Raw genomic sequence first — 16,979 nt, 5'->3', positions numbered from 1 at the left:
GGTTAATAAAGGCCTTCTAAGCGATGCATTTGTGTATGAAACATATCCATATTTAACAAGTTATAAAGTAAAATATCTAGCTTCCGTATTCAGCTTACAAAGAAAGTGTAAAACTCTCGCAGTTCAAAGCGCTTACACTACGTCCTATGCCTTCCATATTTAAATTACGATAAAAGCGTAAAAAAGCTTTTTCCGTAAGTTGAATACTGAAGGCGGTGTGGCAGAAGCTAGATATTTTACTTTATAACTTGTTAAATATGGATATTTTTCTTACACAAATGCATCGCTTCGCTTCAGAAGGACTTTATTAACCCCCCGGAGCTGTGTGAAATACGTTTATGATGGATGTGGATGGATGCACTTTGGATTTGCATTACTGAAAGATGAAGCAGTTCCCACTTTAAAAGCAGAAGCTGCTGTTTATGGGCCCCTAACTGTAAGTACGTTTTATTGTTTGTACATGTCTTTTAAATGTATTATGTTGCTATGTTTTGGTTGCATCAAGGACGTAAACAAAGACCAACACGGTTTGGCTTCACTAGCTGAATTCTATTGCATACTTCTCCAACAAACCAACAAACTTCTATGTTCATAGACAAACAGTTGTTCATGCTATAATACCTTTACAAAAATGCTACTACTGTATTCGGCTACAGTAAAGCTTTAATCAGCATAAAACTGTATATTGAAAGCTAACATAAACAGCAGTAACATTTACAAGTGACAGCATATCTAAACACTTTGACACAAGTACAAAAGGAAATATTACCATTCAGAAACGTCCTTTAAAAGCCGTGCTTGCAGAGGTTCTGCTTGACCCTCTTCATTACTGCTATCTGGGTCTGATTCTGGCTCAAAATGATATGGCAATACTGATGCCATTATTTACATTTCCACCGAAAGCATGCAACTATTGCTCGTAATGGTAAGGGGCGTGGCGTTTCCGGACACTTCAGCGAATCACAATACACTGAGCCAGCTAACTAATCTGAGCCCATTGCGTATTTTGGAGGGAATGGTATCGTAGAATCAGGAAGTCAAACCGACCGTTCAAATGACAATGGAAACAATGGTATAGAATAAAGGTAAAATATATGAAAAATACAGAGTTTTTATGTTCGTTTTAGACCTGATGGAACAAAGTGAAGTGGAGGAGAAACTCCATCAGTTTCAGAAACCTCAACAAAACACTCAAAGAAGAGGAGAGAAATGTTCTCACGCCTGCTCTCAGTGTGGAAACAGACTAGCATCTAAATCAAACTTGAATCATATGAGGATCCACAATGAAGAGAAACCCTTCACATGCCATCCCTGGTGAAAAAAAAAAGTATACTTTATTGTATTTCAAATATATTCCCTTTTCAAAATTGCAAATATACTAATAAAAAGTGTACCATCTTTTAATATATAACAAGTATATTAGCATCATATTTTCACAATACAACTTTTAACATACTTTAAAATAATTGTAATCCACTATATTTTCTAAAAATATATCTTAAAAAATATACTTAAAATGAACGTTCTGTGTATTCTGTACACGTTTTAGTGCACTTATTTGAACATTACTTTAAAATATATTTTAAACAGTATGCTCAAAAAAGTAATTGTAACAATGCACTGAAAGTATATTTAAAAAATACATTATTTAATATTGTGAAGTTGTATTGTTAAATTTGAGTATATTTTTTAAGTTTAATTATTCATGCTTGGAATACTTGTGCATATTTCTTTCAGAAAGTGTTAAAATGTATGACTGATGTGTTAAAAGCCCATTTTTAAATACATGCAGTGTAGCCTACAATTTGCAAATATGTGTAAATATGTTTAATAAGTTTACACTGGCAGAAAAGAATCATGTTACAATCGTACACACACATCTATATTAAACAACACACCAGCAGAAGTTAAGCGGTTTATCGAAATTCAAATGTCTCTTCAACCTCGTCTGTGACCAATCAGAGTTTGTTGCTCACTGCCTTCAGCCAATCAGAGCTGCTGACATCACGGTACTCGTCTGAATCCCCCTCGCTCACTCACAGGAGGCTTGCAGGTGAAGTACAATGTTGCAATGCTTTATTTGTTTAATAAAACATTGAAAGCGTAATACATCGCTCAATCTTGGGAATTCAGACCAGTTCAATCAAGTGACATCGCAGCCTGACCTTGATGGCGACGACAACCAGAATAAAATGGTATAGAAGTTGAGTGCACGTGCTCAGCGTCATATCCAGAGGTTGTGCTTGGGAAATAGACGTATGAGTGCTGCCAGCATTGCTGCAGAGGTTGAAGGGGTGGGGGGTCAGCCTGTCAATGCTCAGACCATACGCCGCACACTGTATCAAATTGGTCTGCATGGCTGTCATCCCAGAAGGAAGCCTCTTCTAAAGATGATGCACAAGAAAGCCCACAAACAGTTTGCTGAAGACAAGCAGACTAAGGACATGGATTACTGGAACCATGTCCTGTGGTCTGATGAGACCAAGATAAATTTATTTGGTTCAGTTTTGGTCATAAGTTTACAAATCCCTTGCCGAATCTTTAAAATGTTAATAACTTAAAAAAGAGGAATCATAAATTGTCATTTTGTTTTTTTTGTTTTTTTAGTATTTTCTGAAGAACAACTGCTCAGGACAAACAAGGTCCTCATGAATAACTATCACAAAACATAATTGGTTGGTTTGTGTAAACTCAGTAATGAGGGAATCGTTTCTAAATGACTATTTGAGAAAAACACCTGAATAATTGAGAGTGATTGTAAGTGTGATGATCATCTGCTAAATGAGCAACAGCGACCACAATTCACACCTTCAGTCAGTGAAGCCGCTCCCACAGCCGTTCATGAGAGTTTAGATGCTGGGGAATATTCCCATCTTCCCACAGGAGAAGAAGAAGCAAGCAGGAGGAATTACTCCAGGAGAAACTACTGACTATTGTAAAGATGGAGTTTGAGGAAGAACCCTGCAGAATAAAAGATGAAGATACAGAGGAACAAACAGGTTGGTGTCTGTTCTTGAATCTTCATTAATTACTGCTGAACATTAAGACTACAAATCCTCATTTACAAAATCATAGGAGCAGTAAAATAACATTAACTATAGGAACAGATATGAAAATACAAGATGAGTTTGGGAAAATGCATTTATATTCACACAGATGTTGTATTGTAGATGCATTTTTTGTATTTTTATATTTGTATGCGATGTTATTTTAAGATGAGTTTGGAAAAATGCATCTGCGGTCATAAAGTAGTGGATAAGAGCATGGTTGCCTTCTGCTATTAAACTACTTTTATTTCAGTCTTGAATTGTCTAATATGTAATATGTTCGTTTTAGACCTGATGGAACAAAGCGAAGTGGAGGAGAAACTCCATCAGTTTCAGAAACCTCAACAAAACACTCAAAGAAGAGGAGGGAAATGTTCTTACACCTGCTCTCAGTGTGGAAAGAGACTCACATCTAAATCAAACTTGAAGAGACACATGAGGATCCACAATGAAGAGAAACCCTTCACATGCCATCAGTGTGGAAAGAGCTTCACATGGGCAGAAAGTCTCCAAATTCATCTGATGATTCACTCAGGAGAAAGATCATTTGGCTGTGGTCAGTGTGATAAGACATTTATTTTGGAAGAGCACCTGAAAATACACATGAAAATTCATGCAGATGTGAAGCCTCACGTGTGTTCTGTTTGTGGAAAGAGTTTTTCAATACTGGAGTATTTAAAAAAGCATGAGCTTATTTATACTGGTGTGCTTTGACTGTGGGAAGAGTTTTACTCGGTTAGGAACATTGAAATATCATGAGAGAGTTCATACTGGAGAGAAACCGTACATGTGCTCTTCATGTGGAAACAGTTTCAGCTGATCATCTGGTCTATGGTCTCATAAGAAAAATCATTGTCCAAAGTGAGCAACGTTAACAATCAGATCTATCACTTTCAAGTAAATAAGTTTCAGATTTGGCAAAAGCTGGAATTTCAACAGAATGGTTTCATTTAAGAGTCTCATTTGCTAAAATTAGTAGTGAAGTTTGACAAATGCAACAGTTCAGAAAACTAGTGTGTTGCTGTAAATGCTACAGATTATGAGGGGATTTTTTTATTTTTATTTAGAAGAGAATCACATTAATTTGTCCATGAAATCATCATCCATTTCACGAAAAATCTTTATCACGTTTTTTTTTTTTTTGGTCAAGCTGTTTAGAGGTTCTGTTCTTGTATTGAAATCACTTGAAAACTTGTACATTTTGAGACTTTCAGAAATAAAAAGGAACAAAACTTATGTGACTAATTTAATGAATGAATTTACCTGAAATCAAGGCAACAAAAACATAACGTATCAAGTGTGTAGTAATATTTTTTACATTAAAGAGAAGAGGAAATGCATGTGGCAATGCTGCAGAGAAATAAATTATCTTATTGCATTGATTCTTCTTTTGAAGCAGATTGTGTAGTTTCATCATCAGAATAAATCTCTGTGTTTCTATATGAAGTTAATGAAATGAACATTAGCAGTACCGCATATTTGATTCTAGATTTGTTGTCAACATCAGTCATGTAAATGGTTCATGGATCAAGAAACAGCTCTAAATCTGCTGTTATTTATCAGGCTAAATCTTTGTGTCAGCATTTATTTAGTAGTCAGCATTCAGATCAGCTGTATGAATTATTAATTGTTTTTAATTGACATGCCATGATGTGCCAACCAACCCCACTCTAGTATATCTGCTTCCCATGGCCATTTCTATTAACTAACACTCATATATTTTAAATATATATTTCCAATACATTTTTATAAATGAATGTATTCTCCGTATTATTGTAAGAAGTAAAAAGCTTTGTGCAAATGTACAAGCAATAACAACTGTAATTGACTTTAGACTCTGTGTACAATGCGGTTAAATGAAGCTACAGTTAAATATGAGGAAGGATGGTGGAGGAGGGTGTGAAACCTTTCTGAGGGGTGATGGAGATTACAGAGTGATGAAGGTGTGAAATCAGTCTTATTATACATGGTCAGTAGAACAATTGAATGTAAATAGGGGAAATGATGAGAGAATTGTTGCTTATTTTAGTGTTATAATGTGGTATAAAGGAACTCAGACTTAATTCTCTTCTCACTCCAGCACAGTAGATGGCAGACTGTGTAGTTAGTTCACAACCCGACAGTAATCCTACAATAGATGAAGACGAATGGTGCTCCCTCAGACACAACAAATAACATGTTGGTGAAATCTTCAGCTGGAGTCTATAACGTGAGTTAGTTTTTATGTTGTAACAATTCATACTTATTTATATCTGTTGTAGCCTGGAGAGGGGTGGAGATGGATGGAAAAAAACGGAGCTTTTTGTACTCTCCGAATCAAATTAACCGCGAAATGATTCACTCTTTCGAAGCGCTCGAAACGCCGCACACTGGCGACACCTGCTGGTCAGAACGGTGTAAATGCAACGAGAACAGCCAGAACATGTGTAATAATGACGCTGTTTACAATCCAATCGCAAATGTTTTCATGATCTATCATTAAATATTAAGTATATGTAGCTAGAATTTGTGTTCCCATCACTAGAAGAAACTGTATATTGTCTGTCAGCAGACAGTCACGGCGCTGTGTCAGGCGAAAGTGTAAACAACGTTTAGGCTAGGCTAGTATGATCAAAATATTAAGCATGTGTTAATGATCAGTTATCATTGCATCCACACTTCAAAGACCACACCTCCCACAGCTATTGACCTGTTATAATACTGTTGAATATTCATGTCTTCCCATAGGTGAAGAAACTTTTCCTAACAAACAGGAGGAATTACTCCAGGAGAAACTACTGATATATTATTGTAAAGATGGAGTTTGAGGAAGAACCCTGCAGAATGAAAGATGAAGATACAGAGGAACAAACAGGTTGGTGTTTTACTTCATTCTCTTCTCTTCAAGTGCTCACGTTTCCATCCATATCATGCAATAATGGTGATGTACTAATATTATTATTAATAATAATATTATATTAAGTCTTTTCTGTATTTATGGTCACTTACATCTTCTGTATAATTTGTTACATTAATAAAAGACAGAACGAAACATGTATTTGTTGAGTGACTTAATTTAGTTCAGTGTAAGGGTTTCTACATGTTATTTAACTCTGCAGTACATGTTATTTTAATCTAAAAAGTTTACTGTTTTTCAATTTGAAGTTTGTAGAATGGTGTGATTGTCACATTTTCAGTTTGTTTTTGATAATTTTTCTTGTTTTTCCTGTCTTCGGTTTCATAGTTTTCTAGTTTAACTGTGTCTTGTTAATTAGCTCCTTAGTTTGTGTACATATTATAAGCCCTCAGTTTGAGTTAGTTCTTTGTCCTGTATTGATTTGCGTTACTTGTATGTGGATGCGTTATCTTCTGGATTTTAGTTTGTTTTTAGTAGGTAATAAAGACTATTTCGTTGTGCGTGGTAGATGAGTGCACCATGAAGGAGTCAAGTGAAAATAGTCTTTATTACCTACTAAAAACAAACTAAAATCCAGACAAATCCACAGACCGTGACAGTGATTTATCACACAAGGATTTTTTTGGTAAATGTTGTATCCATGTGTGCACTGAAAGCTTCACGAAGAAACAGAGCAAGTCAGAATATAGCTACAGTTTTGGTCATAAGTTTACATATCCCTTGCAGAATCTGCAAAATGTTACTAACTTAAAAAAAGAGGAATCATAAATTGTCATTTTGTTTTTAGTATTTTTCTGAAGAACAGTGGGCAGGACAAACAAGTTTATAAGTATACAAGTATATAAGAATAACTATCACAAAACATAAAAACAGTCATTGATAATCCAAGTAAGGACAGTATTAAGAATCAATGTGAACTTTTGAATTGGGTCATTTGTATAAATTCAATAATCAGGGAATTGTTTCTAAGACTATTTGAGAAAAAAAACTGCATCATTTTGAGTGATTGTAAGTGTGATGATCATCTGCTAAATGATCAACAGCGACCACAATTTCACACCTTCAGTCAGTGAAGCCGCTCCCACAGCCGTTCATGAGAGTTTAAATGCTGGAGAGTATATTCCCATCTTCCCACAGGAGAAGAAGCAGCAAACTGGAGGAATAACTCCAGGAGAAACTACTGACATACTATTGTAAAGATGGAGTTTAAGGAAGAACCCTGCAGAATAAAAGATGAAGATACAGAGGAACTAATCGGTTGGTGTCTGTTCTTGATACTTCATTAATTACTGCTGAACATTAAGACCCAAACCCTCATTTACAAAATTATATGTGCTGTAAAATAACAACTATAGGAACAGATATGAAAATACAAGATGAGTTAGGAAAAATGCATTTGTGGTTATAAAGTAGTTGCCAAGATTTGATGACACATTATAATGACAAAGTACTTTTAGGACCTGATAAATAACCATAAATGAAATACCTGAGCATGGTCGCTTTCTGTTAATAAACAGGGATTACTTTTATTTCAGTCTTGAATTGTCTAATGTAGTATGTTCATTTTAGACCTGATGGAACAAAGTGAAGTGGAGGAGAAACTCCATCAGTTTCAGAAACCTCAACAAAACACTCAAAGAAGAGGAGAGAAATGTTCTCACATCTGCTCTCAGTGTGGAAAGAGACTCACATCTAAATCAAACTTGAAGAGACACATGAGGATCCACAATGAAGAGAAACCCTTCACATGCCATCAGTGTGGAAAGAGCTTCACATGGGCAAAAAGTCTCAAAAATCATCTGCTGTTTCACTCAGGAAAAAGATCATTTGGCTGTGATCAGTGTGACAAGACATTTATTTTGGAAGAGCATCTGAAAATACACATGAAAATTCATGCAGATGTGAAGCCTCACGTGTGTTCTGTTTGTGGAAAGAGTTTTTTACTATTGGAACAATTAAAAAAGCACGAGCGCATTCATACTGGTCTGAGACCTTATGTGTGCTTTGACTGTGGGAAGAGCTTCACTACATCCAGCGACTTAAAATCACACCAGAGAATTCACACTGGAGAGAAACCGTACAAGTGCTCACACTGTGGACAGAGTTTTGCTCAGTTAGGACACCTGAAAGGTCATGAGAGAATTCATACTGGAGAGAAGCCGCACCAGTGCTCACAATGTGGACAGAGTTTCGCTCAGTCAGGAACCTTGAAAAAGCATGAGAGAGTTCATTCTGGAGAGAAACCGTACCAGTGCTCTTCATGTGGGAAGAGTTTCAGCCAATCATCTCATCTACGGACTCATGAGAAAAAGCATTGTCCAAAGGTGTCTAAGTGAGCAAAGTTCACATTGAGTTCTGTCACTTACAAGTAAATAATCTGATGTTCAGATTTGGCAAAAGCTGGAATTTCAACAGAGTGGCTTCTTTTAAGAGTGTCATTTGCTAAAATTAGCAGTGAAGTTTGATCGTTTGACAAAGGACAAAGTAACAGTTCAGAGTGTGTTGCTGTAAAATTCTGTAATTTACTAAGGGAATTGTTTTATTTTAACAAATTAATTTAATCACATTAATTGTGCATATTGTCTCATTTTCAGTTACTTTTGCTTTCGGTTTCATTTTCGTGAACTTTTATTGTATTCATTACTTTCCCTTATCTAGTTTCCTGCCACTTATGGGATGTCATGGTTACTGATATGAATAGTCATTCTGTTTTGTTTATCATTAATTAACTTTTTCTGCCTGAGTATTATTTTCATTTCTGTTTGTTGGTTGTCATTAACGCATGTCCTGAGTTTGGTTATGGTTTGCTTTCATTTTCTTAAAGTTTATTTTGTATTCATCTTCATTGTCTGGTTGTCTGCCTAATGCTTAGACTACATGACCCATATGAGCATTTGTGAGTCAATGGAAATTTTAGTCTCCGTGAACAGCACGTCATAAAAATGAACTGAAACTCTATAGACTGCCTCAGTAACAATAAGAAATATGTGTATAGGAAGTTTTAAATTATTCTCTGATTATGTAATCTGTATGAAACCAATGAGGGGTACTCACATCTCCATCCATATCATGTGATGGTGATGCACTATTATTATTATTATTATTATTAATAATAATATTAAGGGGTTTTTTTTGTATTTATGGTCACTTACATCTTCTGTATAATTTGTTACAATAAAATACAGAACTAAACTTTTACTTGTTAAGTGACATAGTAATAACATATTTAGTTCAGCGTAAGGGTCTCTACACTTTATTAATAGTTATTAACTCTGCAGTAATAAATCATAAATATTTAAAACTAAAAAGTGGACTGTTTTTCAATTTGAAGTTTGTAGAATAATGAAGCTTCCAGTGCACACATGAATACTACAACAAGGCCATAATAATAAAACAAAAGAATAACAATATGAAAAGTATAAAGAAACAGAATATGTCATAACATTGCACTAAACACTAGTAGTTTTGCACTAAGAAAGGCATTTAACCTGTGGGAAGAAGAAGCTGCTCCTGTGTCTAGATGCTCTGACTCGCTAGCCTGGCGTATCTCATGTAAGAGCAAAAATCACCTACAGTTTTGTTCATAAGCTTACATATTCCTTGCAGAATCTGCCAAATGTTAGTAACTTAAAAACGTTTTTTAGTATTTTTCTGAAGAACAGTGGGCAGTTTAACTGCTCAGGACAAACAAGGGCCTCATGAATAACTATCACAAAACATTAAAACAGTCACTGATAATCCAGAGAATGACAGTATTAAGAATCAATGTGAACTTTTGAATTGCGTCATTTGTGTAAATTTTAGTAATCAGGGAATTGTTCTAAACAACTATTTGATCAAAACACCTGAATAACTCAGAGTGATTGTAAGTGTGATGATCATCTGTTAAATGATCAACAGCGACCACAATTCACACCTTCAGTCAGTGAAGCCGCTCACACAGCCGTTCATGAGAGTTTAAATGTTGGGGAATATTCCCATTTTCCCACAGGAGAAGAAGAAGCAAGCAGGAGGAATTACTCCAGGTTAAACTACTGACATACTATTGTAAAGATGGAGATTAAGGAAGAACCCTGCAGAATAAAAGATGAAGATACAGAGAAACAAATAGGTTGGTGTTTTCCTTTATTCTCTTTACATTAAGATGAAAACTGATATATAAAAAATAATATATACACTAGATACTATTAGACTCAACAGAAAACTTAATTTTTGCTAAATTGAGGCTTATATTTCTTTTGTTCTCATTTTTCTTTTATTGAATTTTGAGAATTTAATATGTTGATTTAGACCCAACAGAGGTGATGAAGAGACTTTTACCTCACAGATGAAGATGAAACACAGTTATTTCACAGACTGAAAAGAGTTTCACACAAAAACAAGTTCAAAGAAGTGGAGTCAAAGGTTCTTTCACCTGCTCCGAGTGTGAAAAGTGTTACACACGTAAATCAAAACTTAAGAGACACATGAGAATTCACACTGGAGAAAAACCGTTTACATGCTCTCAGTGTGGAAAGAGTTTCTCATCCAAAAGGTTTCTCAAAGATCATTGCACATTCACTCTGGAGTGAGATCATTCAGCTGTGATCTGTGTGATAAAACATTTGTTTTTTCATCAAGTTTAAGATTAAAGTTGGTGTGAAGCCTCACTTTTGTTCTTTTTGTGGAAAGAGTTTTTCCAATACTGCCACTTTTAAAAGAGCATGAGAGTATTCATACTGGTGTGAGACCTTATTTGACTGTGGGAAGAGCTTCACTACATCCGGCAACTTAAAAACACACCAGAGAGTTCATACTGGAGAGAAACCGTACAAGTGCTCACACTGTGGAAAGAGTTTCAGCTGATCATCTAATCTACAGACTCATGAGAAAAAGCATTGCTCAAAAGGTGTCTAAATGAGCAAAGTTCACATTCAGATCCGTCACCTACAGGTAATTTGATACTCAGATTTGACAAAAGCTGAATTTTCAACAGAGTGACTTCATTTGCAATTAGCAGTGAAATTTGATTGTTTGACAAAGGAACAGTTCAGAAAAAGTGTTTATGTGTGTAAAATGCTATAATTTATGAAGGGAAATGTTTAAATTAAACAAACCAAACTAAACACCTTAATTGGGCATATTCCATATTCCCTTCCAGAAAACACCATTACATCACAATGTAACATAACATGTCTTTATTTTACGTAATTTACGTAATTTATGTAATTTAAATTCAACATCACTGACCCTAAAGGCAGCAGGCATCATGCAGATAACTGTTTCTGAAACAGTCCTGACCAATTCAAACTCCGCTCCACATTTCGATTGACAGCCGTCACAACCTACTAATGACCGTGTTTACTCCTTTCTTTTCAACCATTGGATAGGATTTAAAAAACGGCTGTTGTATTTGTGTAAGACGGGATGTTACTTTTTTTTGAAGCGGTGTTAAATATAGGTGAAAAACCACGCAGCAAAAACAAGAAATAAAATGCTTTCTTAAAAAGGCAAAAGAATGCATGCACGTTTTCCTAATATGATAAATAAAAACCAACAGACTGATGAAAATGCGAGACATTTTCTCAATATGCGACGTGTGGGATAAGGGGTGAAAATGCTGTGCGGTACAACGCAAAGCGGGACGTGTTGTCACCCTATTTGTCCAAGAAGTTGCTAAATTTGTCCCTAAACTTTTGAAAAAAGTCTCAATAGGGGTGGGGAAGTCACTAAATCTAGTGACAAAATCCCTAAATTGGCAACACTTTGAGGACTTGTTGCTTCAAACACATCGAGCACATGTTTTTCTTATTCCTCCATTAACTGTTTATAGCTCGCATCAGTAACTGTCAGCAGTCCTGAAAGCTGGGTATATTTACATACCACGAAATAAACGATAAAGCAAAATCTATATTAAGTTTCATCCTCAATATATAAAGTGTACCTTCTGTTCGGTCACTAAACAGGGGAACTTTTCTATTAATGTTATTTTACTTTCTTTTTAACCAGTGCTGTTTTTGAAAGTTTTCTTCATCAAGACATGCATAAGACTTAGAATATTCTGTTCATCCTTGTTTGAAACAAGGTATTTTCACCAAATATCGATCCAGTTGGAATTGATTTAATAAAGTGATGATAAAATGTAAACTCTGTTGTCTGTGTTCTGTATTTTGATGCATTTTTTTTCTTTTCTTTTGGGACAATGATATAAGCAATTGCTACAACAAATTAAAAATATGCAACTGGCCCAATAACATTTTTTTGTAGTGACTGGTCACATCTTAATATTTCAATGGGCCTAATTGAATTTGTGTGAATTGAATTTAATCAATTGTGGCAACAGTCCGTTAACATTGATTAATCAGAAATAATATGTTGAGCCAATGTTAACAGACTGTTGCCACAATTTATAAAATTCAATTCACACAATTTCAATTAGGCCAATTGAAAAATGTAGATGTGACTATCACTAGAATATTTTGAGTTGGAGAGGTCTGATTTATTTTATTTTTTTAGTTAGGGGTGATGAAGATTACAGAGAGATGTGTGAAATCAGTCTTGTTATACATGGTCAGTGGAACAATTGAATGTAAATGGGGGAAATAATGTGAGAATTGTTGCTTATTTTAGTGTTATAATGTTAGAATGTGGGATAAAAGAACCCAGCCTTTTATCTTCTCCCTCCAGCACAGTAGATGGCAGACTGTGTGGTTAGTTCCTACAACAGATGAAGACGAATGGTGCTCCCTCAGACACAACAAATAAAGCTGGAGTCTATAACGTGAGTTAGTTTATGTTGTAACAGTTCGTACTCATTTATAATTAACTGTTGTGTGCAGTGTAGCCTGGAGAGAGGTGGTGATGATGATTTTGCTTCGCGAAATGATTCACTCATTTCGTTCACATGTCGCGTCTAAAAACGCGTGGAAAACGCCGGCTGCGCCGTTTCTCCTCTTTTCAAAAGCGCGCTCCCGTGAAGTCTGCCGTTGCTAAGCAAAGGATAAATGGATTTCCAGCCATTGCATTAGCTCCATTATATATATTTATCCCAGATTGCACACGTATGTCGGGCCAAGATGTAGCTCAGAGAGCGTTTGCTAATTGGGAAAATGTCGCCGAGACGTCGGCATCTGATCGCGAATGCTGTGTGGACGATGCAAAGCTGGTCTGCATGGGCTTTCTAAGACCTTTATTTATTTATTTATGCTGAACCTCTCGGGCTACACCCAGATACCACACTGACATAGAATAAACCTACAATTTTTAAGGCGTCAAAAACTAGACACGCCTATCCAAACTAACAGAAAATCTACGCAGATTGTTTGCTTACCTTATGCTGAAACGATGTTGATATGAGTGAAACAACTCTACAGAATAAGCACAAACCTTCAATATGACTAATAGAAAATGCATTTACATTCAAATACACACAAAGAGGTATGTAAGTATATTACAGGCTAATCTAAACAAATTACAAACTAAAAGCAATATTTACTCAAGAACAAAACTGGTGATGTTCTTTTGTACCAAACATGTTATTTTTATTGGAGCACAAAAGGAGATTTAAGGCAGAGCATCAAGAGACTGACAGTCACAATTCACTATCAGTTTCTTTTCTAATGGTGACTGAGACTGTGACTCTGTCCTTTTGTGTTCCACAAAAATAAAGACATATGGGTGAGTAGATGATTTATAAAGAAAATAAAGGACAGAAGAATATAACAGATTAATTGGTTTTCCTTTGCAATTAAAATGTAAGTTCCTCGCTCTTGTATTATCAGGAATGTAAACTCCTTGGGTGAAAAAGGTGACAAACCCACAATTTCAATACCATAGACAAAACTATTTTTAAGTTACTTAAAAAAATTAAAAAACACATGATGGGCCAAAAAAGAGGTTTAACTCGCACTGAAAAGTCATTATTAAATGCCCATGAAAAGGATGCAATACTAGAGAAACTGGAAAATGAAAGTATGACCATTGGAAGAGAAATACTGATTGGGTCAGCAGGGTCCAGCCAAACCCTTGTTAACAATTAAATATCACCTGTTTATATATTAATGCAAATTATGCATATCTAGTATTATTGTAGCAAAACTGAACACCTGTGACAGTGGAAGGTTTAGAGAATTTTTCAGTAAAGTCATTAAGAAAATGCAGTTTAAAATAGTTTTTTTCTTTCTCACAAACACAACACAATTTTTTTCATTGCATGTGTACTAATCCTATTCTACAAATCATTAAGAAACTCATAGGCTCAAATTTTTGTAGATCATTCAAATAAAGTTTGTAATGAAAAACATCTATAATGTTTTTATATACATCTATCATCCATAAAAAATGACTTCTACCCCTCTCTAACATAGTCTTAAATATTGATTGTAAAATAGTAGTTTTTATAATAAATAATTAGTTACTTTTCATTTCTTGCTAAAACTAATTCTACCGTGCAAGGCAGTTTCGGGGTGGTGTTGATTACTGATTGATTTATAATGACAAGGACATGTTTATCACTGGATAGAGCACAAGTGTGTGAGTGGGATCTCACATACTGCTATGTCATGTGAGATCTCGCATATCAGTTCACAAATAAAATTTGTCCATGACTTCACACTTTTGATACAGGTATGCCGCAACTGCAGAATAAAGGTGCGGTCACACTACGCTTTTCATTCCATTGACTTCCAAATGCAAATATATTTACATTTTGAATATACTATTTGTTAAATGTTGAATGAATGTATTTAAAAAGACGCTGCAGAGCGTGACGTCATATCACGACTGTTGCAGTGTCAGAAGAAATTTTGCATGCTCAGTGTGACCGCAGCTTAAATGTGAGCATATGAATTTCTTAATTTGTGATTTGTAGAATAGGACTTGTGCACCACCAGATAAGAATTTGAAAAGGTGTAACTGTTGTGTTGTTTGTGAGAAAGAAAGAGAGAAATCAGTTTGCAACTTCTAAAAAAAACTTTTCTCTGTGACTTTAAGTTTACTGATGTGTGACTATTCTTTAAAACCACAAAACCCACTGTCACAGTTGATCAGTTTTGCTATAATAATACCCTCACAGAACATGGTTGTAATCAGCCATCCTTGCAAAAGCAGAGGTCAGTGTGGTGTACTGTTGGTACATCTGTCCAGGCCAACATCTGATGTCCTGATGCCTTAAACTGGGGATCCCAGAGAATCTGCAATAAAAATAGTACAGCTCAAAATCCATCATACATACCCATTACAAAGTGTCTCATCTGGTTTCACAAATTATCATTCCAGGTTCAGTTTAACTTTAGCTCAATAGACAATATTTGTGGCATAATATTGCCCAAAAGAAGTTTCGACTTGCACTCAGAAAATTCCTTTAATTTAACAAAATTAACCATTAATGTAAAATATAAAGCATCCATGCATTCACAAACCACATTTCACGCCATACTCATAACTGGAAGCATGCTTTACCTGATGTTTCTAGTCAAATTAGCATATTTTCCGAGCTAATAATGTAACATTAAAAACCTCTTCCGGAAGCTCAAACGTGCTACGTAACACACGAAAATGAACCTCATTGGTTACGCAGCACATTTGAGCTTTCGAAAGAGGTTTGTTCTTGTGCGTTATTCAGGTTAGGTTGAGCTTCTGCATATGTTCGCCGATCAACGTTTACATGCGAGTGAAAGCCTAAATTAAATCTGTTCATCATAACAAGTGATCGATTCTCTTCAGAAAATCTGGACTAAACCGCTCGATTCATATGGATTAGTTTTCCGATCTCTTTATGAAGTTTTTGAAGCATACAAAGTTACAAAGGCAGTCCATGGAAGGAAATCTGACAGCATTTGTTCATCAAAAAGATCTTCATTCACCTGACGAAGGCAAAATCAGCCGCAACGTGTAGGTGTGCAGACTGTGGACTTGTCACCTGTTTTAATATTTAGCCATGATGAAATAAAGGCTTTTTAAAAAAGTTTTTCTGTACGATTCGATTGCCTTGGACCATGCTTAATTTTACAAGATCTTCATTCATGTTCCGAAGATGAACGAAGGTCTTACGGGTTTAGAACGACATGTGGGCGAGTAATTAATGACAAAATGTTCATTTTGGGGTGAACTAACCCTTAAATTCGTTCCAATGTAAGTTTAAACTTCACGCTCACGTGCAAGAACTGAAAACGCTCGCTCTACTCCACGCACCATATATATATAAGTAAATAAAAAGACCATTAGAATAACAGAGGATCTCACTCACTTGACTGCTCTATGATATAATGTCATTTAATTTAATTTTTCCAACTTTCATTTAAAGGGAAAGTAGTCAATAATAACAATGTGAACAATAAATTGAAAGGCAAGCTAAAAACTTTTATTATTGTTCAAATAAATGTAATAATTAAACATGACCATTAGAATCATTACTGATATACCCACAAATGTCAAAAAAAAAAAAAAAAAGTATAGTATAGTAAGTGTTGTATTTATAATGAAATTGGGATAGGCAGGCCTGGAAAAATTGTAATATATTTCAAAATGCTGTAAAATGTCTCAAATTATTTTTTTAATCAACTTCAATATGCTTTGAGTTCAAATGGTGTTATTTATGACTAAGACAGGTTTAAAATTGATATTGTTCAACATTTTAAGGCAGTAAGATCATGATCTACGGGACACAAAAGGCACTGAATCCCAGGAATGACACAATGCAGTTTAACTGTATGTTGTCTGTCAGTTGTGTCAGGCGAAACCGTAAACAAGGTATGGTTTTTAGTATGCTAAAAAGTTTAAGCATCTGTTAAATGACCAGTTACTTGCACCCACACATGCCACAGCTATTGACCTGTTAAAATACTGGGGAATATTCCCATCTTCCCACAGGAGAAGAAGCAAGAAGAAGGAATTATTCCAGGAGAAACTACTGATATACTATTGTAACGATGGAGTTTGAGGAAGAACCCTGGAGAGTAAAAGATGAAGATATAGAGCAACAAATAGGTCAGTATCCATTCTTGATTCTTCATTAATAACTGATATAAAACTAGGGATTACTTTTATTTCAATCTTGA

General features: G+C 35.2%; 1 protein-coding gene across 17 annotated transcripts in view; it reads left to right on the top strand.

Moving 5' to 3' along the window:
* Positions 1–2,973: 2,973 nt before the first annotated feature.
* Positions 2,974–16,979, top strand: part of LOC127503440 (zinc finger protein 239-like) — a 36,120-nt gene continuing 22,114 nt past the window's right edge. For 3 of the 17 annotated variants that reach the window (XR_007927090.1, XM_051877252.1, XM_051877264.1), the window contains exons 1-4: positions 4,974–4,990; positions 5,128–5,256; positions 5,775–5,901; positions 7,081–7,200. Coding sequence is in view for 13 of the 17 variants with exons in the window: in XM_051877252.1 (XP_051733212.1) it covers positions 7,143–7,200 (58 nt within the window). In the remaining 4 variants the exon portion in view is untranslated. Of the gene's footprint in view, positions 3,000–4,968; positions 4,991–5,127; positions 5,257–5,774; positions 5,902–7,080; positions 7,201–7,512; positions 8,783–10,412; positions 10,478–12,453; positions 12,704–16,560; positions 16,672–16,791; positions 16,909–16,979 lie in introns of those variants that run through there. The other 14 variants (XM_051877262.1, XM_051877266.1, XM_051877267.1 and 11 more) reach the window with 13 other exon arrangements.

This window comes from Ctenopharyngodon idella, chromosome 21 (genome assembly GCF_019924925.1).
Source record: "Ctenopharyngodon idella isolate HZGC_01 chromosome 21, HZGC01, whole genome shotgun sequence".
Classification (NCBI taxonomy): Eukaryota; Metazoa; Chordata; class Actinopteri; order Cypriniformes; family Xenocyprididae; genus Ctenopharyngodon; species Ctenopharyngodon idella.
The sequence above is the reverse complement of the archived record's forward strand: the minus strand, read 5'-3'. Positions and strand labels throughout refer to the sequence as shown.